Source organism: Macaca mulatta, chromosome 1 (assembly GCF_049350105.2).
Source record: "Macaca mulatta isolate MMU2019108-1 chromosome 1, T2T-MMU8v2.0, whole genome shotgun sequence".
Classification (NCBI taxonomy): Eukaryota; Metazoa; Chordata; class Mammalia; order Primates; family Cercopithecidae; genus Macaca; species Macaca mulatta.
In genome coordinates this window covers 170631486-170654460 of record NC_133406.1, presented here as the reverse complement: position 1 = coordinate 170654460, position 22975 = coordinate 170631486, and the positions used below count along the sequence as shown (strand labels likewise).

The 22975-nt window shown below is 36.2% G+C and overlaps 1 protein-coding gene across 3 annotated transcripts in view; it reads left to right on the top strand.

Annotated features, from left to right (window-relative positions):
• The window catches only part of LRRC7 (leucine rich repeat containing 7), a 552677-nt gene that overhangs the window by 407286 nt on the left and 122416 nt on the right, over window positions 1-22975 (top strand). For all 3 annotated transcript variants that reach the window (XM_077954325.1, XM_028832544.2, XM_028832526.2), the window contains 3 exons: window positions 2333-2407; window positions 8191-8335; window positions 16329-16401. In XM_077954325.1, the coding sequence (XP_077810451.1) occupies window positions 2333-2407; window positions 8191-8335; window positions 16329-16401 (293 nt within the window). The remainder of the gene's footprint in view (window positions 1-2332; window positions 2408-8190; window positions 8336-16328; window positions 16402-22975) is intronic.

Below are 22975 nucleotides of genomic sequence, written 5' to 3'. Positions count from 1 at the left end.
TCAAGAGTTTGAGAACAGCCTGGCCAACATGGTAAAACCCCGTCTCTACTAAAAATACAAAAATTAGCCTGTGCCTGTAGTCCCAACTACTCGGGAGGCTGAGGCAGGAGAATCACTTGAACCCGGGAGGTGGAGGTTGCAGTGAGCTGAGATCACACCATTGCAGTCCAGCCTGGGTGACAGAGTGAGACTCCATCAGAGAGGAGATGAGGGGAAGGAAGGGGAGGGGAGGGAAAAAAAGGGGAAGAGAGGGGAGGGGAGGGGAGCCACACATAACTAATGTTTTCCAACTCACCTGCCTGTTGCTAGCCAGCCCTCTGCCTCAAAACCTCTGAATATCAGAGTGTGCCCCCTACACATGATTTATATTTTCCATCCTTGCCCAGCCTGACACATAGGCAGAGCAGTTCATTGCCTATTCCCTGTGATCTAAGTGAGAGTAGAAGTATTTTTCACATGCTCACACACACACACATCCTCCGTACTACCTCATGGATGCCTTTGATTTCGCAGCAGAATGCCATGTCTCTAAATTTCAAACCTTGTTATTAAGGAAACTTCTCCCAAGAATCGTACCATGTTCTGTTGCAAGCACAGGCTAAAGGAATCAGAGACTATCTCCAAAGTAGATCTGGAAGTCTTAAGCCCTCCTAATTTGTTAGGGATGTGTAGATAACCTCCACTGACCTACAATTACTAATATTCTCATGGTAACTTTGATATAATTCCATTCTTTTCTACAAGTATTCTACAAAATGCACTGCTTTTGTATTTGGAACCTAATTAGGTTCCAAATTTCATTGAACAGATTTATATTTTGTTGTTTCAGTAATAATTCTTTCAGTTAGAAAAAACAAAAAACAGAAAATCTGCCTTCCAGGCTTATATAATCTTACCAGGATCTATCCTTTGGCTCTACTTTCTGTAGAAATGCTCCATCCTCAGACAGGCTCTCTTTTTGTCATGCGTGAAGTTCACAGGGCCACACCCTTTCAGTTTCATATCCAGTAGAGAAAAGCAAAAGTGTTTTCCCCAGAAGTCACAAAGATTCATTGCTTTGTATGTGTTCTGAATGGGCCGTGTTCCCATCCCTGGACCAATCTTTGTGGCGAGGTGGATACAATGCACTAGTTAGCTGAGGCCTTAATCATCTCCCAAAGTGGTAAAAAAAACAAACAAAAAAGGAATGGGCTTCAAAGGAAGCACAGGCCTAAGAATAGGGAAGGGAATAATTTCTGGAGAGAAATTAGGCTACCACAAGGAAGGTTATGATGTTGGCAGCAATAGCAACCTCTATTCTCTCTATACAGTCTGCTGCCTGGAGTTAGAATTTAGAGACAGCATCTAGTTAGAGAAAAAAAAGTGTTTCTTTATATACTACATGTTACACTTTGATCATATTCTCTCTGTCCCTTCTCTGAACTTTTTAAAAAACATATTCTAAAGTATTTTCCTATATGCTGCCTTGTGTTTTAGTTATTTATAAATATTTATCTCCCCTAGATCTAGATCTAAATCATTAGCTATTTCAAGGCAAGTACTGGGGTTTATATGACCGTGCGTTCTGCATTGTGCATTACATGTAGTAGGCATCCCCGACTATTCAACAAATAATTATTCATTGACAAAATGAAAGGATTAAAAGTCCATAGGTCTTCAGGTGGTAGCTTGGGGACTGATTTTTTAAAAGTCACTGGGTCTTACTCATCTTACTCATAGTATTAGGTTGGTGCAAACATAATTGCAGTATTTTTGTCATTGAAAGTAATGGCAAAACCGCAATTACATTTGCACCAGCCCAATATTATCTCATCACAGTTCTGTAACTCCTGTGTGTGCATGGATGTTTGTATGTGAGGTACTAATAGACACACAGTAAGTCTAATAGACACACTAATAGACACACACAGTAAGACACAGCTACTATGTGCCCATGGTAAGCAACAGGGATATGAGGATATAGTGATTACAAAACAAACATTCCCCCGGTCTTCAAAAGTTTATACTCTAGTGACAAAGACAGATGCTTATCAAATAGAGTATAATAAGTGCTCCAAAGAATAATTATAAGGTATTCAGGCAGAATGTATGTGAGTAATAGATCTTCAATTTTATTATTATTGTTCTAACTGATTCCAGATCAATTCCAAATTGGCTATGTCAGGGAATACCAGTTTTGCTAGAGGTCGATTAAAGGTGGAATTTCTTAGATGATTAACACTAGATTTCCAAGTAAAAGCTCAAGATCCAAGAAATTACATTTTATATTTGTGATAAGTAAAAACTAATTTAATTTTCTTTTCCTCTCTCCTTCCTCCTACCTCTCTCCCAGCCTGAAGTTCTGGATCAAATACAAAATTTAAGGGAGTTATGGATGGATAATAATGCATTACAAGTGTTACCTGGGGTATGTAAGTTTTTATTCTACCATGTTGTCTAATATTTATGTTATACATTTGTTGTATTTGATCATAATCTCAACTCTTAAATGTCAGTGTTTGTATTTCAAACTAAAATAACACTCATTAGGAGTGTTCAGTCACCAAGTGTTTTCACCATTTTTTTTTTTAGTATTTTGTGTATCTTTTTGAGTGTTATAGGTGTACAAAATATAAGAAAGATTTTTCTTATTCCCTTTGGAGTATATTTGTCATCTCTTCCCACATTTACTGTTCTTTAAAAGCCGAAATAATTTATAGTTATATTTTTAAAAAGCAAAATACTATATGTAATACTAAGTTTTATTTTTACAAAATCAACCTTATTCTTACAGGTAACTAGACAATGGTTTTTACTCATTTTATTAGAGCTCTTTTACAAAACAAAAATCTCTCTCAGTTCAGGTGATTTTCAATAGAACCCATGTGAATTTTTGAAAATGGCAAGGATCATACAGTATTAAAAACAGAAAGTTAAACCAAAGACAAATTTTTTCCTCGACTAAAGGCCGGCCCAGTAGTATCTCCTGAGTATAGGTTTCCAGTCAACTCGTTGAGTATGATTATTCCTGCTTTTTCCATCTAACAAAAGAATGTTCTCATAAAACACTGCCCCTTGCCACTTGCATACACACACACACTGAGAGAGAGAGAGAGAGAGAGAGAGAGAGAGAGAGAGAGAGAGAGCAAACACAAGTCTCCCTATTGTTTTGTACAACTCCAAACTCCTGGCATTGGTCTAAGTAGGCACAGCAGGTGAATATGTAATAAATCTTCAGCCAACACAGAGGTTTAGATGTGTATTCTCAAAACCAGTTTTATTTATTTTTTGAATTGACATTAAAAATTACTTAAAATGACAGCAAAACCAACAAGAACAAGACATTTATTCTGCCTTTGAACAAGCATAAGACCACATAAAGGAGAAAATCTGAAACAGAGATTATGGAAAAATAATTAATGCTCTTATCAAAAGATACATTTATACCATCACAGACACAAAACAGAAAAATATGCACATCTATTATTCACTGATTTATTTAAAAATCATGTACCAATAAAGCTCTATGAAACTGAAACTATGCTAATGTCAGGGTTACAAAGATAATATATTCAATGACCTTGAATATATTTGTTTGAGAAGCTCACGCATGGCAGGATAAACTGATCTGGATTTCACTACTCATAGCAGAGCCTGATTTGTGCTATAGTCAAGGTATGTACAAATCCTGAGGCAACACAGGTAAGACACTTACCAATCCCTGCACAAAGATTGAAGAATCAGAATGTATGCCTAGCTGAAAGTTTATACCTCTTCTTCAATATATTTATTTGTTAAAAATTACATAGCATTTACCACGGGCTAGGCATTCTCTCTCTGTTTTACAAATATTGATTCATTGAATCCCTACAACAACCCTATGAAGTAAGTTCTACTACCATCCCCATTTTATAGATGAGGAAACTAAAACACAAAAAAAGTAACTGGCCCAAGATAACACAGCCAGTAAATGGTGGAGCTGTAATTCAAACCAGCGCCAGAGGCTGCTGTTGACTGTAAAGCTCCCAAAGGCTCTCTATGGAACCAATAGAAGGTACAAATGAGAATTTTACTTTTCACAATGTTTACATTCCCAAAATCCACTGTGCAAATCAACTCACATGCCAAATTTCTCAATAAGTTTGTTATTTAAGTGGAAAGGCAGGGATGAAATCTTCCATAAAGCATATAATGCTGCCTAATTTGTCTGTCTCGAGAGTAGATTTTTCATATGTACTGCTAGCTTTATATAGATTCCCTACTTTATTTTGTGTACTTGCACTTGGTATTTTGTTATACGCTGTGTGGGAATACTCTACACCTCCCTGCCTGAAATAGCCATGGCTTTCTGGATGTTGGTGCTGGCAAAGAATTGCTTTTCAGTTACCCCAAAATACTTGACTTTGAATGGTTCATCTTGAGTGTGGTCTCCAGCCTATGTCAGTTTCACAGAATAATTAAAACATTTAATATCATTAGCCATGGGGAAAAGAAACACATTCACTTTTTTCTTAGTTCATGTATCATAATAAAGTTAATATACTTTGTGAATACTTTTGAATAGTCTGGGCTATTATTTTCCACTGTGTTTTTCACAAATCAGAGAAGCAAATAGATAATGATCAAATATTTAGTCTTTTACATAGTTCTATCTTGTGACCATCAATCTAAGGTTAATCAACCAAAATATGACTAAACCATGTATTGAATTCACATTTATTTTAAACAAACTCCAGTATCTTCTTTTACTTGTGGTTTCTACTCTTTTCATCTGCTGTCCACTGCTCACCTATAGACCCTTCTATGCCCAGAGGATGTGAGATCAACATTCAGTATCCTCAAGGACTGTAAGAATTTATGCCTTTACAGTCCTCAGGCTATGATTGCTTTGATACAGTGTTTTCAACATCAAAGTGTTATTCCAAGAAGAATGTTTAGGAACTGCACATCAAAATATTAAATTATGCTGAAGATAGCCATGAAGGAAGCTTCAAGGAGAAAATAAATTTTCTCATGATATCTCATGATCAAGGAACAAAAAAGAAACACACACACATCATTCTTTCATTGCTCAATGGGAAAGAAGAGTGAACTTAGGTAACATGATAGTTCCTTGGGATGGAAAGCTATGAGTAAAGTGACAGTATTTTTCCAAGTGACACATTTCCAAGCATGAGGAGAAACTCTGTCTCATCCAAAGTACTCTGATTCTAGCTAGCAAATACTCAGTCACTCCAAGCCTGTGCTCACACTCTGCACCCACATGGGAAGCTGAGGGAGCAGGGCTAGAGATTTGCACGGGGTTAATTAAGGCTATGTGCCCTCCAAATGGGCTTTGTAGCCTGTAGTCTGATAAAATTGAGTTTGAAATCAGCTCCACCCCATATTAATGGGATAACTTTGGAGTGTTACTTGTAGTAGATGCTCTCATGCATCCTTCTTCAGGACTGAAGAATTTACTCTATTCCTTTAGCTTCTGGAAATGCTGCTTGCAGCTCTCCAGCCTTCTTCAGAAATTGCCTCACCTAAAGAGAACATCTTCACTCATGGTCATAACCCCATTCCCAGAGACCTCCATCCAATGATCAATCAATGGAGGTATATAAAGGCTCAGCCCTTCATCCTCTACTCAGAACAACTTCAGGGCAATCCCAAATTCAGTGATCTTGGAAGTGCCAGCCAAGGACTTTCTTAAGACTTCATCACAGCCCAACTTCTTTGTCTACCCAATCTTGCTCCCTTTCTTTCCTGTCTCTTCCTTTCTACTGGCGTTGATCCTAAACACTCTCAAAAACTTCTCTCTTTGCCTCTGCTTCCCAAGCAATCCAACATGTGACATGACTTAATCGCCAATCGTTAATATGTGTTAAAATGCAGATTCTGATTCAGCAGGTCTGGGGTGAGTCTGACATTATACTTTTTTTTTTTTTTTTTTTTGGCAGAGTCTCACTCTGTTGCCCAGGCTGGAGTTCAGTGGTGTGATCTCAGCTCACTGCAACCTCCGCCTCCTGGGTTCAATGGATTCTCTTGCCTCAGCCTCCTGAGTAGCTGGGATTACAGGCGCCCGCCACCATAGTCAGCCAATTTTTGTATTTTTAGTAGAGACGGGGTTTCATCTTGTTGGTCAGGCTGGTCTCAAACTCCTGATCTCATGATCTGCCCACCTCGGCCTCCCAAAGTGCTGGGATTACAGGTGTGAGCCACCGTGCCTGGCAGAGATTATACATTTCTAGCAAGCCCCCAGATGGTGTCAATGTGCTGGTCTGCCGAACACATTTTGGGTAGCAAAAATATAAAATATTGAATCAAATAATATATATATATAGCATAGTGCCAAGTGCAAGCTTGTGTGTATGTAATAAATGTATGTGCTTATTGTGTGTTTGTTTATACTCTGTCAAGTAATTAGAGATGGTAAAGTATGCACAGGTAGACCAGATAAACAGAAGAACCATTCATTGAATAACTGAAATGTGTGGAACATTTATTTACAAAACATGCCCTAAAGGAAAAGGAAAATGAAGACCTTTGCCCTGCCCTAACTCCTCTAGTCCGTGTCCCACCCACATGTTCACTCCTTGCCCAAGATATGGGTTTCTCCTCAGAAATCAGTTACTAATCCAGTCGTTCCACCTCTAACTTACTCTGGAGTCCATCCCTCTTCATCCTCACTTCTGCTGCCTTAACAGCTAAAATACTTCTATATCCTTCTAACAGATCTCCTTGACTCCAGCTTTTGAAAGTTCCCTGAAGTTATTTCTTCTAAGCATAAGTCTGTTCATGTTACTCCCCATTGTACACTCCTTTTGCTTTCCTTGCCTATAAAATAGAGTTCGCATTTCTTCACATGACATAGAAACCCTTTCAGCAGCTGGCTTCTCCCTGTAATCTCAGCTTCATCACTATACTCAGCCACTTTGAATTTCCCAGTCTTCCTCAAACATAGCATGCTTTGTCACACTTTATAAAGGTACATGCTGTTCTCCCTTCCAGGTACAGGTTCTCTTCTTTTGACAAGCAGCATCTTCCAGACCATTTGCAGTCCTTCCCTGTTCTATGGCATTCACTACATGCTTTTTTATTGCACTTGTCACAGGGTATTATAATTGTTTCTTACTTGAAAGTTTCCTTCATTACTCAGAACCCCTTATTGATAAAATACTTTGTCTTCATCATGGCAAGTCTGTCCCCATACTTAACTGTCTTATTCTTGATTGTTCTTCAATACATAACACAGATACTGGTACATAGTAGATCCTTCAAAAAGGGCCATTGAATGAGCAAAACATTGACCCTGATTAATAGGGTCATCTCCAAAATTATAATTTAAAACCTTTCTTATGCATTTGAAGTTTTAAGGATCAACATGCCAATGTCATTGTTTCAATGGCAGCTTATTTAGTTGGGAGTTGTTTATTTTATTCAGTGCCAACTTCAGGGTTATTGTGTGTTTTCTAACTGTTGCACTGAGATATAATTCACATACCATATGCAGTTCCTTGGTTTTTGGACTACTCACATAGTTGTACAACCATCACCACAATCTAATTTTAGAACATTTTCATGTCCCCTAAAAGAAGCCCTGAACCTATTAGCCGTAATTCCCATACTCCCCATCCACCCAGCTCCCAGCAACCCTACTCAACTTTCTATCTCTATGGATTGGCATATTCTGCACATATCATATAAATGGAATCATACAGTATGTGGTCTTTTGTGACTGGCATCTGTTACTTTGCATGTATTTTCAAGGTTCATACATTGTGTAACATGTATCCATACTTTATTCCTTTTTATTGCCAAGTAATGCTTCATTATATGTATATGCCACATTTGATTTATGTGTTCATCAACTGATGGACATTTGGGTTGTCACCAATTTTTGGCATTGTGAATAATGCATCTGTGACCATTTGTGTAAGTTTTTTTATGTACATATGTTTTTATTATCAGTGGTGTGTACTTATACTGGTATAAGCCTATTTATTGTTGAGTCATTTTGAGAAACTGCCAAACAGTTTTGCAAAGTGGCTATACCATTTTACATTCCTACTAGCAATGTTTGAAGTTTACAATTCCTCCATTCTTGCCAACACTTGTTATTGTTGTGGTTGCTTTTAAAATAAACTTTACGGTGTAGTGGTTCTTACAACTTTAAAATGTCTTGTGAAAGTTTCTCAACTAACCCTGAGTTTATGCAATGTCATCAAGTCTATAGGGAAGTTAAAGATGTTGGTATACCTGGATATGTCAAAAAACAGAATAGAAACAGTTGACATGGACATTTCGGGATGTGAAGCCCTTGAGGACCTCTTATTGTCATCCAATATGTTGCAACAATTGCCTGACTCTATAGGTGAGGATACAATATTTTGTCACAAATATTTATGTCAAATATACCATTTTCTTTTTTGGAAGTATAGTTTGTCTATAGATATAGGTAATATACTGTTAGCCTGATGTTAATACATTTTAAAATGTGCTATGGAAATCATAAAATAGTATCTAACAAATATCTTAAGTGAAATATTAACTCTAGTGTCCAAATTCAAGAAGGCTCTCCTGTTAAAATGATCCTACCAAATTGATATTGTTTAAAAATTGTTATATCTCCTAAGTTGCAAAATGTTATTATAAGGAATATGTGTGTTTTCTTTAGAGTAATTTAATAATCATATATGTATCCTTATATTATGATAGAATTACAATAGCTTCCATCCAAAAGATGTTGCTATATTCTATTTATAATATTGTTGTAACATTGGTATAATATGAGTAACATATAAAAAGTATAAACATAAAATGTCTTCTTAGTTCTATTATTTTTAAAAAGTCACATCTCCTTAACATGTTAAGATTCATTAGATCAGATAATTTGCCTGTTAGTATATAAAAAGCACTCATACATTTTCGTTTAAGAATGTTTATATGGCCCGGGCACAGTGGCTCACGCCTGTCATCCCAGCACTATGCGAGGCCGAGGCTGGTGGGTCACAAGGTCAGGAGTTTCAGACCAGCCTGGCCAATATGGTGAAACCCTGTCTCCACTAAAAATACAAAAAGTAGCCTAGCATGGTGGTGCATGCCTGTAGTCCCAGCTACTCAGGAGGGAGGCTGAGGCAGGAGAATCACTTTAACCCAGGAGGCGGTGGTTGCAGCGAGCCAAGATTACGCCACTGCACTCCAGCCTGGGCAATAGAGGGAGACTCCGTCTCGAAAACAAACAAACAAACAAAAAAATTTATAAGAGTAAAATAGTGAAAGACTAATTTAAATAAGGAGTAAGCTTTTTTTATAGGTATCTTGCTGTTAGTATTTATAAGAGAACTCTACGAAAAACTCTACGAATCATTAAATCACTTAACTTTGTAACATAGATTTTAGCCTCTTTGAAACAGATGTGTTATATGTTCTGGAACTTAATCATTATTAAGACTGACTGAAGTTCAGAATCAGTCTTATATTAGCAATGTGGTGCTCTTATCCTTTGTGGATGCTGCAGATCCAGTCCAAGCCAGCTTGTGACTTGCCATAGTTTTCCACAGTGAATTTTCTGTTCCCCTTTTCCCTAGCTCCACATACTAGTTGTAAATTTTTAATCATTATTAAGTTCCAGAACATGTAACTTTTTAAAAATTAAGCCATATCCTATATAATCCAGTTGAAGATGAGGCAATTTCCCAAATTTTTCTTCAATGAGTTATTTCTTCTATTTAGCCATTCTTTGAGGCTGATAAAGAACATTAGTTTTAGCAAAATTGTGGTCTATCTTTTCTTTCTTTCTAGAATTGTTGACTTTTTATTTACAAAATCACATATTTTATAATGGTATTTCTCTAACTTGCTCAATCATGGGTCTTAACTGAGAGTTTTATTAAACACTTCCACATTTCTAGGCTTTGTCTCTTAAGATTCTGATTCAGTAAATGAGACAAGCCCCCGATCTGTATTTTTATTAAACATCATAGATAGACTTGTGATCAGACAAATTAAGGAAATACTGGTTTATGTTGTAACAGGTAAAGAAGTATGATTATAGAGAACATCCACTGGTCAAGATGACAGAGCAACTTAATACATAACCTTACACCCCTACTCAACCACCATCCCATACCATTTTAAATATATCATGAAAATATAAAAACTATATATATTCAAAGAACATATCTTTCTTCATTACTGACTGCTCAGTGCCAAGAACTGTGCCTGGCATATTCTATGTGCTGTTTGAACACTTAGTAAACAAAATAGTTTAGCCACACTCACCCAGGCATGGTGGCATGTGCCAACAGTCCCAGTTACTCAAAAGGTTGAGACAAGAGGATTGCTTGAGCCCAGGAGTTCAAGTCCACCCTAGGCAACATAGCAAGACTCCATCTCCGGAAAAAAAAATTCTGATTTTTAAAAAAGAAAAATTATCTTTTGAATGAACATCAACCTGAACCTGTGATAGAATGGAAAGCCAGCAATATCCCCAGGCCTGATGGGCTACAAACCACAAACAGCAGCTGTGAGTTCGGTTCTTACAGTGAAATAAGAAATAGAAGGACCTTAAACACAACAGAGGAATCAGAACTTACAGAAGATTAAGGTGGGACCTCTTTTCTGTGAAAAGGGACTGAAAAAATTTACAGCTAGTATGTGGAGGTAGAGAAAAAGGGAACAACAGAAAATTCACTGCGGAAAACTATGGCAAGTCACAAACTGGCTTGGACTGAATCTGCAGCATCCACAAAGGATAAGACCACCAACGTTGCTAATATAAGACTGGTTCTGAACTCCAGAAACCTGGGGGTCAGGTGGAGGTAACCAGAAAACTGCCAAACAGGGAGAGGTGAGCATAGTGAAGGGGGAAACATTCACCCTCACAGATGAGCTTGCAAACAAAAATGTTGAAGGAAACTAAAGTTGCTTTGACAACCAAAAATTCAACCAAATAGCAGAATTTACCCTAAGGGAAATAAAAGTTATCAACCAATATAAAAATTATTTTAAGTATGTATAGAACCTCAAATAGATAAAAGAATAACAATTAGTTGTTATATCCAAATAATTAGTGCCAGTAAAAGAGGATTCTTTTATATTTAAAATGCTGAAATACAATAATATGACTTATCAAACAAAAATATGAGCTATGACTAAAAATAGATGGTTAAGAAAAAGAATCAATTAAAAATCCTGAAAATGAAAAGGAAGATATTGGTCAAAGGGTACCAAGTTGCAGTTAGACAGGAGGAATAAATGATTAAATGTACAGATATGTTAATTAGCTTGATTCAATCATTCTAAAGTGATACCACTGCATCACTATGTACCTGATAATTATTTACAATTTTAATTTGCCATAAAGTTTTCAAAAATAAATTTTGAAAAATAAATCTTGGAAATTAAAATACCACCTTAGGTATGAAATACCACATAGGGAAATTTTAAAATACAATTCAGCTATAATGAAGAAAGTATGTATAGTCAGGTAAAAAATTTGTAAGTTGGAAGACAGTGCTGAGGAACAGAACAGGCATATAGAAATTTGTTAATAAGAAATATTAAAGATGACTTAAGAGACACAGGGAATAGAATAGAAATTGCATTCTAAAAATGAAAAAAAGCAAAAAAAAATTACATTCTCCGGGAATAAATACAGAATTCCAGAAATACAGAACAGAATAAATGGAAAAGAGGAACTATTCAAAGAGAAAACAGTTGATACTATTTTTCAGCATTAAATACACAACTAATATATCATACTAAATGCATAGTGCTAAAAGAGATAAATATAATAAATTTGCACTGGCTCATTGTTCTGAAACTGCAAGGACAAAGAAAAATATTGTTTAAAGCTGCTGTAGAACAAAAAGAGCTTATCTACAAAATAATAATTAGAGAAGTCATAATTGTCATCAGTGACAATATCTTCTGGACAGCGGTGTAATATCTCCAGAATACTGAAGGTTAATCACAGGCAGACTGGATTTCTATACCCAACTAAACATTCATTCAAGAGTGAGCGCGCAACAGATATATTTGAACATATACCAAGAATAAGAGAATCTGCTCTTAAAAGATGTACTTCACTCAGAAAACAAAAAAACTCAGAAGGAAGGAAGTGAATACATAAAGCAATGGCAAGCTTTACCAAATATACCAACTTAATTTGGTAAATTGAGTAACTAAATTTACCAACTTAAGTTGGTAAATTAAATTAATTAAATTACTCAATTTGGTAAATGATGTTGTTATATCTAAATAATTAGTGCCTGTAAAAGATGAATCTTTTATATTTAAAATGTTGAAATAAAGAACAGGGTAGAGCAATGTTAGACAGGATTAAGGAATGTGAAGGACCTTATCTTATTCAAGCAGAGGCTAGAAATACTGCATAACTTTGCATGAAATATTCAGTTAAATAGATATGTTAAAAATGTAAATGTATCTACTTAATAGAAATGAAACTGATACTTCCAAACCAGGAGAGGAGAGGAAAAGTTCTGAAAGAAAATATTCATATGGTGGAAGAAAGAAAAATAAAATGTAAAACAATGATAAAATAGAAGTTATAAAATAAGATGGTAAAAATAAATTCAAATTGTCATAAATCACAACAAATGTAATAGATTTAATGGATTAAACTTATTCTGTTAAAAGATCCAGAATTTCAAGTTCAGCTATATTGTGGTTATGAGACATACCTAAAACAAAACACAGAAAGTTTGATTTTACAAAGGCAATAGAGTTCGTTACCAGACTGGGCAACATAGCAAGTCCCCAATTCTACAAAAACATTTAAAAATTAACCAGGCACAGTGGCACACACTTGCAGTCCTAACTACTAGGGAAGCTGACACAGTAGGATTGCTTGAGCCCAGGAGTTCAGAGGTTGCAGAGAGCTATAATAGCACCACTGCACTCCAACCTGGGTGACAGAATGGGACCTTGTCTCAAAAAAAAAAAAAAAAAAACTGGTAGAAAATGAAGCATTATTATTAACATGATATAATTGTTTGTATAAAATAGTTTCCTTTAAGAAAGCAAACTAGGAAATTAGCCTTCTGGTCTGAAGAAGTCAGCATGTAATGGGTAACAGAGAATATCAAGCTAGACACTGGATTGGCATATGACACACTAGGATAGGTAGGTGGTATTATATATTTTACACCTTCATTTATGACCTGAATGCTTCTCAAAGTAACTGTTGTAGTAGCTTACTCCTTGAACTATCTTTGGACCTTACTGACCTGTCAGGGAAATTTGTGTTTTTACATCTGCAGAGTTGCCACAGTCCCTGATTATAGATGTAGAGTAACTGACTCTCCTCAGAGAATTCCCTTTCTTGATCAAAATAAATATCTGGAATAGGAAACTGAGAGCTCTGTTCTGAGGCCCTAGAATGGTTCATTGGTGATAATTGCATGGCGAATTGCATTGTGTCCTCCTTATTTGGAGCATGGATTATCTATTGGACTACCAACATTTAAAAGAATAAAAGATAAGAGTCTTCACAGTATTAACAGAGGGATATGGCAACTAAAATAAAATCTTTACTTTCTTCATGCCTTTTTTAGTTCCTCTGCAGTGATAGGGTATTTGAATGGAGTGATATACTCAACAACAAGCCCTGTATACTGAGTCACTTTTCCTGTGCTGGTTCCAGGGCAAATGAAAGGGACTCTTTTCCTCTTCTAGATGGAGAGTTTTAATAATTTTTGGATAGCAGAGAAACTCAATAAAGAAAAATAAAAATAAAGAAAAAAATTTTGCTTAATAATTTATCTTACTCCCTTACAGGTTAAGGGCATGGGCTTTATAGTTAGGTTACTTAGAGATCTGATTCTGGCTTTTCTACCTTACTTGCTGTGTGACCTTAGACAAGTAATCTTGCCTCAGTTTCATCATCTATTAAGTGATAGTAGTAACAGTACCTGACATATAGTAAACAACTATTGTAATAATATAATATTTATTATAATCTTAGATTTGATGAGTGCACAACTATTTGCTTTCAAAGTTCTATTGTATATTTGTAAATGTAAATATTAGTAAATTAATGTTTAATATATTGATGCTGATCATATATATGTGTATATAGTTAAAATTATAGGAAAAGGCCTTCTTTTTCTATCTCTTCAGTATTTCTTAGTTGGGAGTATAGGATGAAGAGATGGAGACTTGGAGAAGTGCACAAGTAGAGAGAAGGAATAGGATAAAATACCTTTGATTACTCTAGAGAAAAGAGTCCAAGTGCATATGATATAGAAATGCAATAAATATATTATCTGCCAGAGGAAGACATGAGCAACAAGGGTGAGGCTTGCAGCCTAATTTCATCTCAGGAGCAGTCATGATTCTACAGAAGCTCCAGACTCTGTCCAAAGAGTATCCTCTTGGATGGAATATGAGTGTTGGCAAAATAGCCACATCACAGATGAGTGAAATTCCTTTAAACCCACAGACTTGGAGCTGAACGGGAACTAAATTGCTTCAACCTTTAAAAATATTGAAAAAGATGCACTTAACAGAAGCTTCTTGTGAGAGCCACTACTCTAATCTTCAGGAAAATCTGTCACATCAGCATTTAGCCTTAGGCCCTAACCTGCCTCAGGGTTTTCTCTGCATTGCTTCAGACCTGGAGACCATGATCCTCTGAAAGTACTTTGCACCCTGACTTTGTGATGTTTGCTCAGCCATCTGTCACCCACTCCCAAGCTTCTTGTGACCCAGTTGAGTGACGTTGAGACCGTCAACCCACCTCCAGCTCCACTGGCAGGCAGGGCGCTCGTCTGATCCAAGCTACCAAATCACAAAAAACTTAACTATAATTCATACTTCCCTGTTTTCTTTCCGTAACTGAAAAACAAGCTCAGGTGTTCTTTTATACTTCCAAGGCTGATATTTTAATATACGCTCTAGAGAAGCTAAAATGATTCAATCACCTTTTGAACATAGATGGATATGGCAGTGGATGTTCAGACTTCAATGATAAATTGCCACAGTGTGAATTGTCCCTTTCCCAGGTGATGCTGTTTTCAAGCTGCTGTATTCAGCTCCCAGGTATTTACTTATAACAGTCTGATAGTGATAACATTTCTCTCTACTGCAGTAGAGATTCTGAGTGCTTCTGAAGAATACGTAATAGAACATACTGAAATGTGAAGTGCAGCCACAGCTTTATTTCAGACTTTTTGTGATTTACTCTATGCCTTTGAGGAACCCTCAAAACACTTGAGAAATATGAGCATGATTTATAGCCAGTTTCTCAAAACATGTTCCCAAAAACTAGCTCGACAACATGTTGTGCACCATCCCCCCCCCGACACACACACACGAATTCCATAACAACTCTGGAGAGTCACATTAGTATATTAAAAGCTCCTAGAAAAACTAGGATTAAATTAAACAAAATTAAATTTTGTGGTTTTTTTGTTTATTTTGTTTAATTTGGTGTCTCTCAAAACATATTTGACCATGAAACTTACTATGTCAATTAGAACAATTTTTTTTTTTTTTTTTCAGAATGGAGCATTCTATAGTGTATGTATGTAGTTCCAATGTAAAACGAAATTTAAGTGTTAATCCTTTGCCCTTGGATTTGGACTATTTAAGCCATATCAATATTGTAGGTTATTTTATGGTTGGGTAAGGAAGTTGATTATGCCAAATGCAACTGTTCTTCAATTACTGTGTGGCTATTGCTCATTAAAGCCCTGGGAAGAGAGCAAGCCGTTAAGGGTATGGAGGCCGTAAATCAGATAGTGAAAGATAAATAGTTGTAACTTAAATTCCTGGCCAGTTGTAAGTTTTTGTGCTTATTGCTGATCCAAGGCAGGATTTATGGTGCCAAAAAGAATATGAGGTCATACATTGTAAATTTCCAAGAACATAATTATAACCACTGCATTGCAATACTTCAGTATTCATTTTTGTTGATCACTGGGCTCAATTCAGATTTGTTTCCAATTTGTATCACAACAGGGATGTTAGTTATTACTGCTTAGGAGTTAATTAAATATTAAATCACAGCTGGCTTGAAAAATTTCAACTGGTCCATTTGCTGTAGAATACAAAAGGGAAATGTAGTATTAGTGTCAACTGGGGTGTATGTGGAGCTGTATGTTTTGTTTATTTCTGTGCATTTTTATTCTTGAACTGTCATTGATGTACGCATTTTTTTGCAACTAGAAGGTCAAAATTATACTACACACAAATGTCAGTTTTATGAGTGTGTATTATCAGAGTGTGGCCAATTAGCATGCCAAGCATTCAACACAAGTGATTCATTTGATTTCTTTTATATAACATTTTCTGTCATAAATCTGCTTTTATGTATTAATCAACCTTCTTCTCTGTTTTAGGACTTTTGAAAAAACTAACTACTCTAAAAGTAGATGACAATCAACTTACAATGCTACCCAATACAATCGGAAAGTAAGTGCCAACTTTTCATACCAGTCAGCCTCTCTAAAGCCAGAAACTAAAGGATATATTGAGTTTTCTACTTCAAAACGTTTTCTACTAAAGATACCAATAATCCTGTTCATCTGTCAGCATATTTTAACTATATTTTATTTATATATATTTGTATGTATCTTAATTTAATTTTATATCTAAACATTGCATTTGCCATCCAACTTTATAATATCATGAGAAATGTTTACCCATGAAACTTTCACAAGCAAAATGATTACCCAGACCTTCAATTATACTCTTGCTGGTATTTTTCTGATATTATTAGTTTGATGTTTTTGACTGTGTAGCAGCTCTGAATTCACTTGACTATTTCTTGCAAAATTAAACCAATTTTTATAAGGCTCTGCAATATGTATATGTTACCATTACACTATTAGTAACATTTGATATTCATAGAATCTTAATGTATTTTTAGAAGCTAAAGAGAAAAGCATCTGCTTAACTAGCATTTTTTAAAACTTCAAGATGAAAGTCTAACATTGCCTTTTACAGATAAAATATACTCCATTTATTTGATAATAATTTCTTTCTAATTTTATATTGTCATTAACATTTCATTTACAATTCTTTAAGAACTATATATATTATCAATGTTCCACTGAAGTACTATTGTTTACAATCTGTGTAAAATGAGAAATCAATAGAGGCTGTCTTCATTCTGAAATTATGTAAGGGCATTTTATTGAGATCTTGCCCTACATCTTAATGTGAAGAATCATATAAGTTCTTAATTTAACAAATTTGGTATTCTCAAGAAGGGAAAGCCTTATTTTTTAAATAGCTTTTTATTAAACATAATTGACATACAAAAAACTGCACATTTAAAGTCTACAATTTGATAAACTTTGACATTGCTAAGAAGCCTTGAAACTATCACCACTGCAATGAAGACAGCGAAAATGTCTGTCACCTCTCCCCCAATCCTCCTCCCCATCACTCCCTCATCACCTGCCAAGTCAGCATATAGCCCCTGATCTAGAAAGTTTAACTTTTATAGAGTGGAGCAACTTGCTAAAATTCAAACTCAGATGTTCAGACTTTGAAGAGTAGTAAAATTCTCAACCATTTTTTTTTTAATTTTAATGCCCTCACTCTACGGTGTGTTTCTCTCTACAGTTACTTGCATTTTCTCCAGTATAGAGCAGAGAGAACTTAACATTAAGGGTACACAAAACTAATTATCTTTATCAGCCCGGTGTTTTTTAAAAGCAGGCACTAAGATAGGCACTAATCTTTCTTCTTTGGGTCAATACTCAGGGGAAACTGAATTCAACTTGTTTTATCCCTGCTTACATCATGATTGGTATTTGCCACTTATGTTCATATTTCTTATGAAAGTACCCTGGCTCTTTGAAGACAAATTAAAAAGTGTCAATAGCCTAAAAATAGGTAGCTTTTTCAGTAGGAAGTATAACCCTGATTTTGGTCATCTTGAGAACTAGATTTGTTGGTAATTTTTAGCCAGAATTTTGGCCTCTTGACCTCCCAGGTGAGGACCTCTCAGCTTTTTCTGGAGTCTGGTTTCAGCCCATGACCAACACTGGATACATGTGTGCCTTGAGCTCCCATCACACCCCAAAGCAAGTTCCTGCCTCTGACCTTCACCAACAGAACCTCATGCCAGACTTTGCCTCAGGAACAGGCAACCTGAAGCTCTAACTCTGTCTCCTCCCCAGCAGCCAAGCGGGGCTTGCAGCCTGGCTCTGTACACACAGCCTAAACTACAGTCAGTCTTAGTTTTTATGCTACCACCAGAATTTAGTCATGTCCTTTGAAATCTTCCTGGTAGTTGAATTATAAATGTGGAGAAAACTTAACTGTTTAAATAGTAACTTGGTATAAGCTTTTATACTACTATATTCAAAAGGAACAGATATGGAAACATCAGTTGGCTGTCAGCAGCTTTCACTTGCTTGGACAAAAGGCTTATTCCAGAAAAGCAGGGTGAGTGACTGAGAATTAGAGCATCTATGAACACTGAGAAGGCAGAATAGTGAAGCTTCTTATTGAAAGCTTCTCATTCTTATTAAATTTTCAGATACCACAAAGCCAGAAAAAATACTTACGTTCGATGACAGAAGCAATATTTCAAAAGAACTGAACACAGTGGGTGCTTTGTTGAAAGACCCAATAGAACTTAATAGAGATTCTTGGAGAAGTAGGGAGAAATCAGTGCTTTGATTGGCCATAATCAGTATAGCCAATATAGTAATGGAACTGTCCAGAAAACCACTGAAGCATTAGCTGGGTAGACGGAAGTATCCACTCAAAAATAATAGGTACTAATAGTTCAAGTGTTCTCTGACACTTCTGATTCTGTCAGTTCTGGACTTCATCTATATCAATTGACAAGAGGGCAACCAGCATGAGAGATGTGGAACTGTGATTTATAGGAAAAAAGCAGAAGAAATTTGTGATGTACATCTTCCAGAATTTTTTTTTTAAATCATCTGAAGTAAGGATGTAACTACTTGAGAAATCGAGTATCCAAAAGTGTGGGACCATAGGCCCAGCTCTTCTTCTGTACAGCTCCCATTCCACTTCCAGACTTATTGGCACACTGTGCTCTTCCTCACTGAGGCACCAGGAGCCCAGAAAGCTGCTGCTGCCACCCACTCTAGTTCTGGACTCTTTCCTCAATGATAGCTTCAGAGTAGAGGAGTACTTTCAATTCCCACCCTACTTGCCTTCGAGGACACAAATGTCTAGGGGTCTTTGCTATAGGGCTTTCCTACTAATTACTGGGGAAACATTGCCAGAATATAACAAAAAGTTCATGCTACAAAGTTAAGAAATTTTATTATAAAATGTATAAACAGCCTATACAGACGGGCCTGATGATAGTGATAGTACAGTCATGCCAATAGTGGACCACATATACGACTGTGCTCCCATAAGATTATAATACTGTATTTTTACTGTACCTTTTATATGTTTAGATACACAAATAGATACCATTGTGTTACAATTGCTTACTGTATTCAGTACAATCACATGTTGTATAGTTTTGTAGACTAGAAACAATAGGTTATATCATATAATGTAGGTGTGTAATAGATTACACCATCTGGGTTTGTGTACCTACATCTATAACGGTCACACAGTGATGAAATCACCTAATGATATATTTATCAGAATTCATCCCAGTCATTAAGTGACACATGACTGTAATCACATCTACCATTCAATAATCGTACCACTCTTCTTGTTCACTAGGCTTCAGTCATACTGGCCCTTCTCCTGTGCCTCCAGTAAGCCGGGCTTTTCCCCGTCTCAGGGCTTTCTGATTTGTTGTTACCTCTACCTGAAATATTCTTTCCCCACTCTTCATGAGGCTAACTACTTCACATCTTCTAGATCCATACTCTTAAACTTCAGTGAGCATTCAAATTATGTGGGAATTTTGTTTAAAAGGCAGGTCCTGATCCAGTAGGTCTGGGACCTGAAGGGCCTGGGTTCTGCCCTTGTCACAAGCTCCCAGGTGATGTAAAAAAATGCTGCAGATTCATGGGAAACATTGAGAATAACAAGACTATAGATCTAGATTTAAATATCTCTTCCACAGTGAGGCCGTCCCTAAATGACCTTCCACCAATATAATCACCAGCAAATTTCCTGTCCCTGTTCCTGCTGTTTCTTTCATGCTACTTTTCACAACTTATAATTTTATGTCATCTCATTATTTTATTCTGTCTCATAATGTATATACCTCATCTCAATGAAGATCGTTTTTGTTTCCCAGCTCCAGAATTCTATAGTTTCTGAAAATTATTAACACTAGATCCTAACCTACTTTTGTTTTTGATTCCATTATAGTTGTTGTATAGTAATCAGAACAACTATATAGAAATTGAAATCAGTGTTCTTTAGTAAGAGGATGAAAATTTCAAACATTAATGATGTTTGTAACGAGTATGGCTTCATATTTAGAACTGTCATGCACCTACTTTCCTACTGAATGCCTTGATTCAGAGTTAAAATGCAAAATAAGAAATAGAGAAATTATGTAAGTGAATATGGATGCTAGGTTATTCACATACTTCATTTGATTTTCATTTTAGTTTTTACTGGATAATTATCTTAAAAGTATTAAAAAGTTTTATCAAAAATAAAAGTTTCATAAATTGCCAAATGATTTATGTTTTTAATGAAACACTCTACCTGTAACTTGGGGCAATGAAAGCCTAGAAATGTGAAGACCAGATACAGTGACCAAAAATATTCTTATTCTGCACACAGAATATTTCAATATTTCAGACTTATCTTAAAAACTCCTGGAAGAATTCATTTTTCACAGTTAAAATGGATTCCATGACTTTTGTGCCAAATGGCCTGTAAAATTAGTTAGTTTGTTGTTGCTGAACTTTACTATGTGCCTAGGAGTTTCAGCAGCTCTGAGAGTTTAATATCAAATAAAAATGATAATGTATGCCTTTTTTTGTACTCACGGTGTTCCAGACCTCATGTTTGGTGCTTTCTTTACAGGTATTATCTTATTTACTTAAAGGCCTCGTTAGCACTATATGATATGTATTATGTCACTATCAACAGATACAGAAACAAAGGCAGAGAGAAGTCACCAGACTTCAATGCCAAGCTGTAAACTGAACTATATGTGATGCCTCTTTATATATATGGTCGTTGAGTCACCCATTTTGTAAATAACTTCATATTTGGTCATTCAATGGGTCCCATAAGTCTACCTGCAAAGGAGGTACACTGCAAAGGAGGTACTACCGCACTCTGAGCCTTATCTTCTTAGCTTTGTGTCTTGGATAAAAGCAATGAAAACTTAGAAATCTGAATGGGTATTTTTAAAAGCTGTTCCTTCATAGAGTATGGTCAAACAGAAAGATTGCTGTAATCCCAGCACTTTGGGAGGCCGAGACGGGCGGATCACGAGGTCAGGAGATCGAGACCATCCTGGCTAACACGGTGAAACCCCGTCTCTACTAAAAAAATACAAAAAACTAGCCGGGCGAGGTGGTGGGCGCCTGTAGTCCCAGCTACTCGGGAGGCTGAGGCAGGAGAATGGCGTGAACCCGGGAGGCGGAGCTTGCAGTGAGCTGAGATCCGGCCACTGCACTCCAGCCTGGGCGACAGAGCGAGACTCCGTCTCAAAAAAAAAAAAAAAAAAAAAGATTGCTGGACTAGGAATCAAGAAATCTAAGTGTCTATGCAAAGCTAAATAAATCCCTTCTTCTCTATGGGCTTCAGAGGCCTGAAGGGTAACATGTGGCTTTGAGATGTGAGGTGACTTGCCAAGGGTCATTAATAGCTATGACATAAAAGCAAGCTTCATGGACAAATAATTTTGGAGGACTCTGTATACAAGTTAAAGAAACACTACTAACTTATCATTTCTTTTTCCAGATATAGTATCAGTCTCATGTTTATCTTTTGTATCATTTAACTTTTTGCTTATTTTTCCAAGTTTTCTCAACTAGAATATAGGCTCCTTGAGGGCTGGATCATGTCTTGAATGTTGCTCATCTCCTTCATTGTGCCAAGACAGTATGGCACAGAGGATTGTTTGCAAGCCTTGGAACTAGACTTCAGTTTTGATCCTGGCTCCTCCACCCATTCACTAACTGACCATGAGCAAGTCATTTCATGTCTCTGAGCCACATTTTTCTCATCTGTAAAATGGAAATAATAATTGTCAGAAATTGTTGTGGCACTTAGAACTAGATAGCCTTCAATAAATTATTACAGTCATTATTTTATTAATAGTAAAATCCAAAAAGATATTTATTTATTGATCATTGCTTATGTTCATCTATATGAGGTTTAGTTATATTACATGAATGAAATATCTGGTTCTAAAAAAGAAAAATATTTTGTAAGTATTTGCAAATGTAGTAATAGTACAATGTCTTAGTCTGCTCGGGCTAACATAACAAAATTTCATGGATGGGGTGGCTTAAACAATAGATGTTTACTTCTCACAGTTGTGGAAGCTGGGGAGTCCAAGTCCAAGGCACCAGCAAGGTAGGTTCTATTCTGAGCCCTCTTCTCTTGGCTTGTAGGTGGCCACCATGTCGCTGTGAGTTTACATGACCTCCTCTTTGCATGAGTTGGTTGTCGGAGGGAAGAACAGGCCCCAGTTTCTCTTCTTGCAAAGGCATTAATCCCATCATGAGGGCCCCACCCTTATAACTTTACCCAACTCTAAATTATCTCCCTAAGGCCCATCTCCAAATACCATCACATTGGGGGTTAACACTTCAACATATGAATTTTTATATGTTCAGTCCATAACATGTATCTTTTAAACTTACAACATCTATTCTTAGGAGATGAGGTGTTTGAAATTGTTTCCATGCTTTGTGACAGAGTCCTGAAGAATAAACTGTTTTGAATCATAGTAGTTGGTTTTCAAGTCAAAGAACTTAGAGCAGTTTAAAAAAGAAAAGAAAAAAGAAAAAAAAGTAATGCATTTGCCAGAGTAATAAAGGCATCTTCACATTTGCACAAAGTTATTGAGAAAAGTACAAAGAAATGATCAAATGGAATTTCATTGGTGATCATA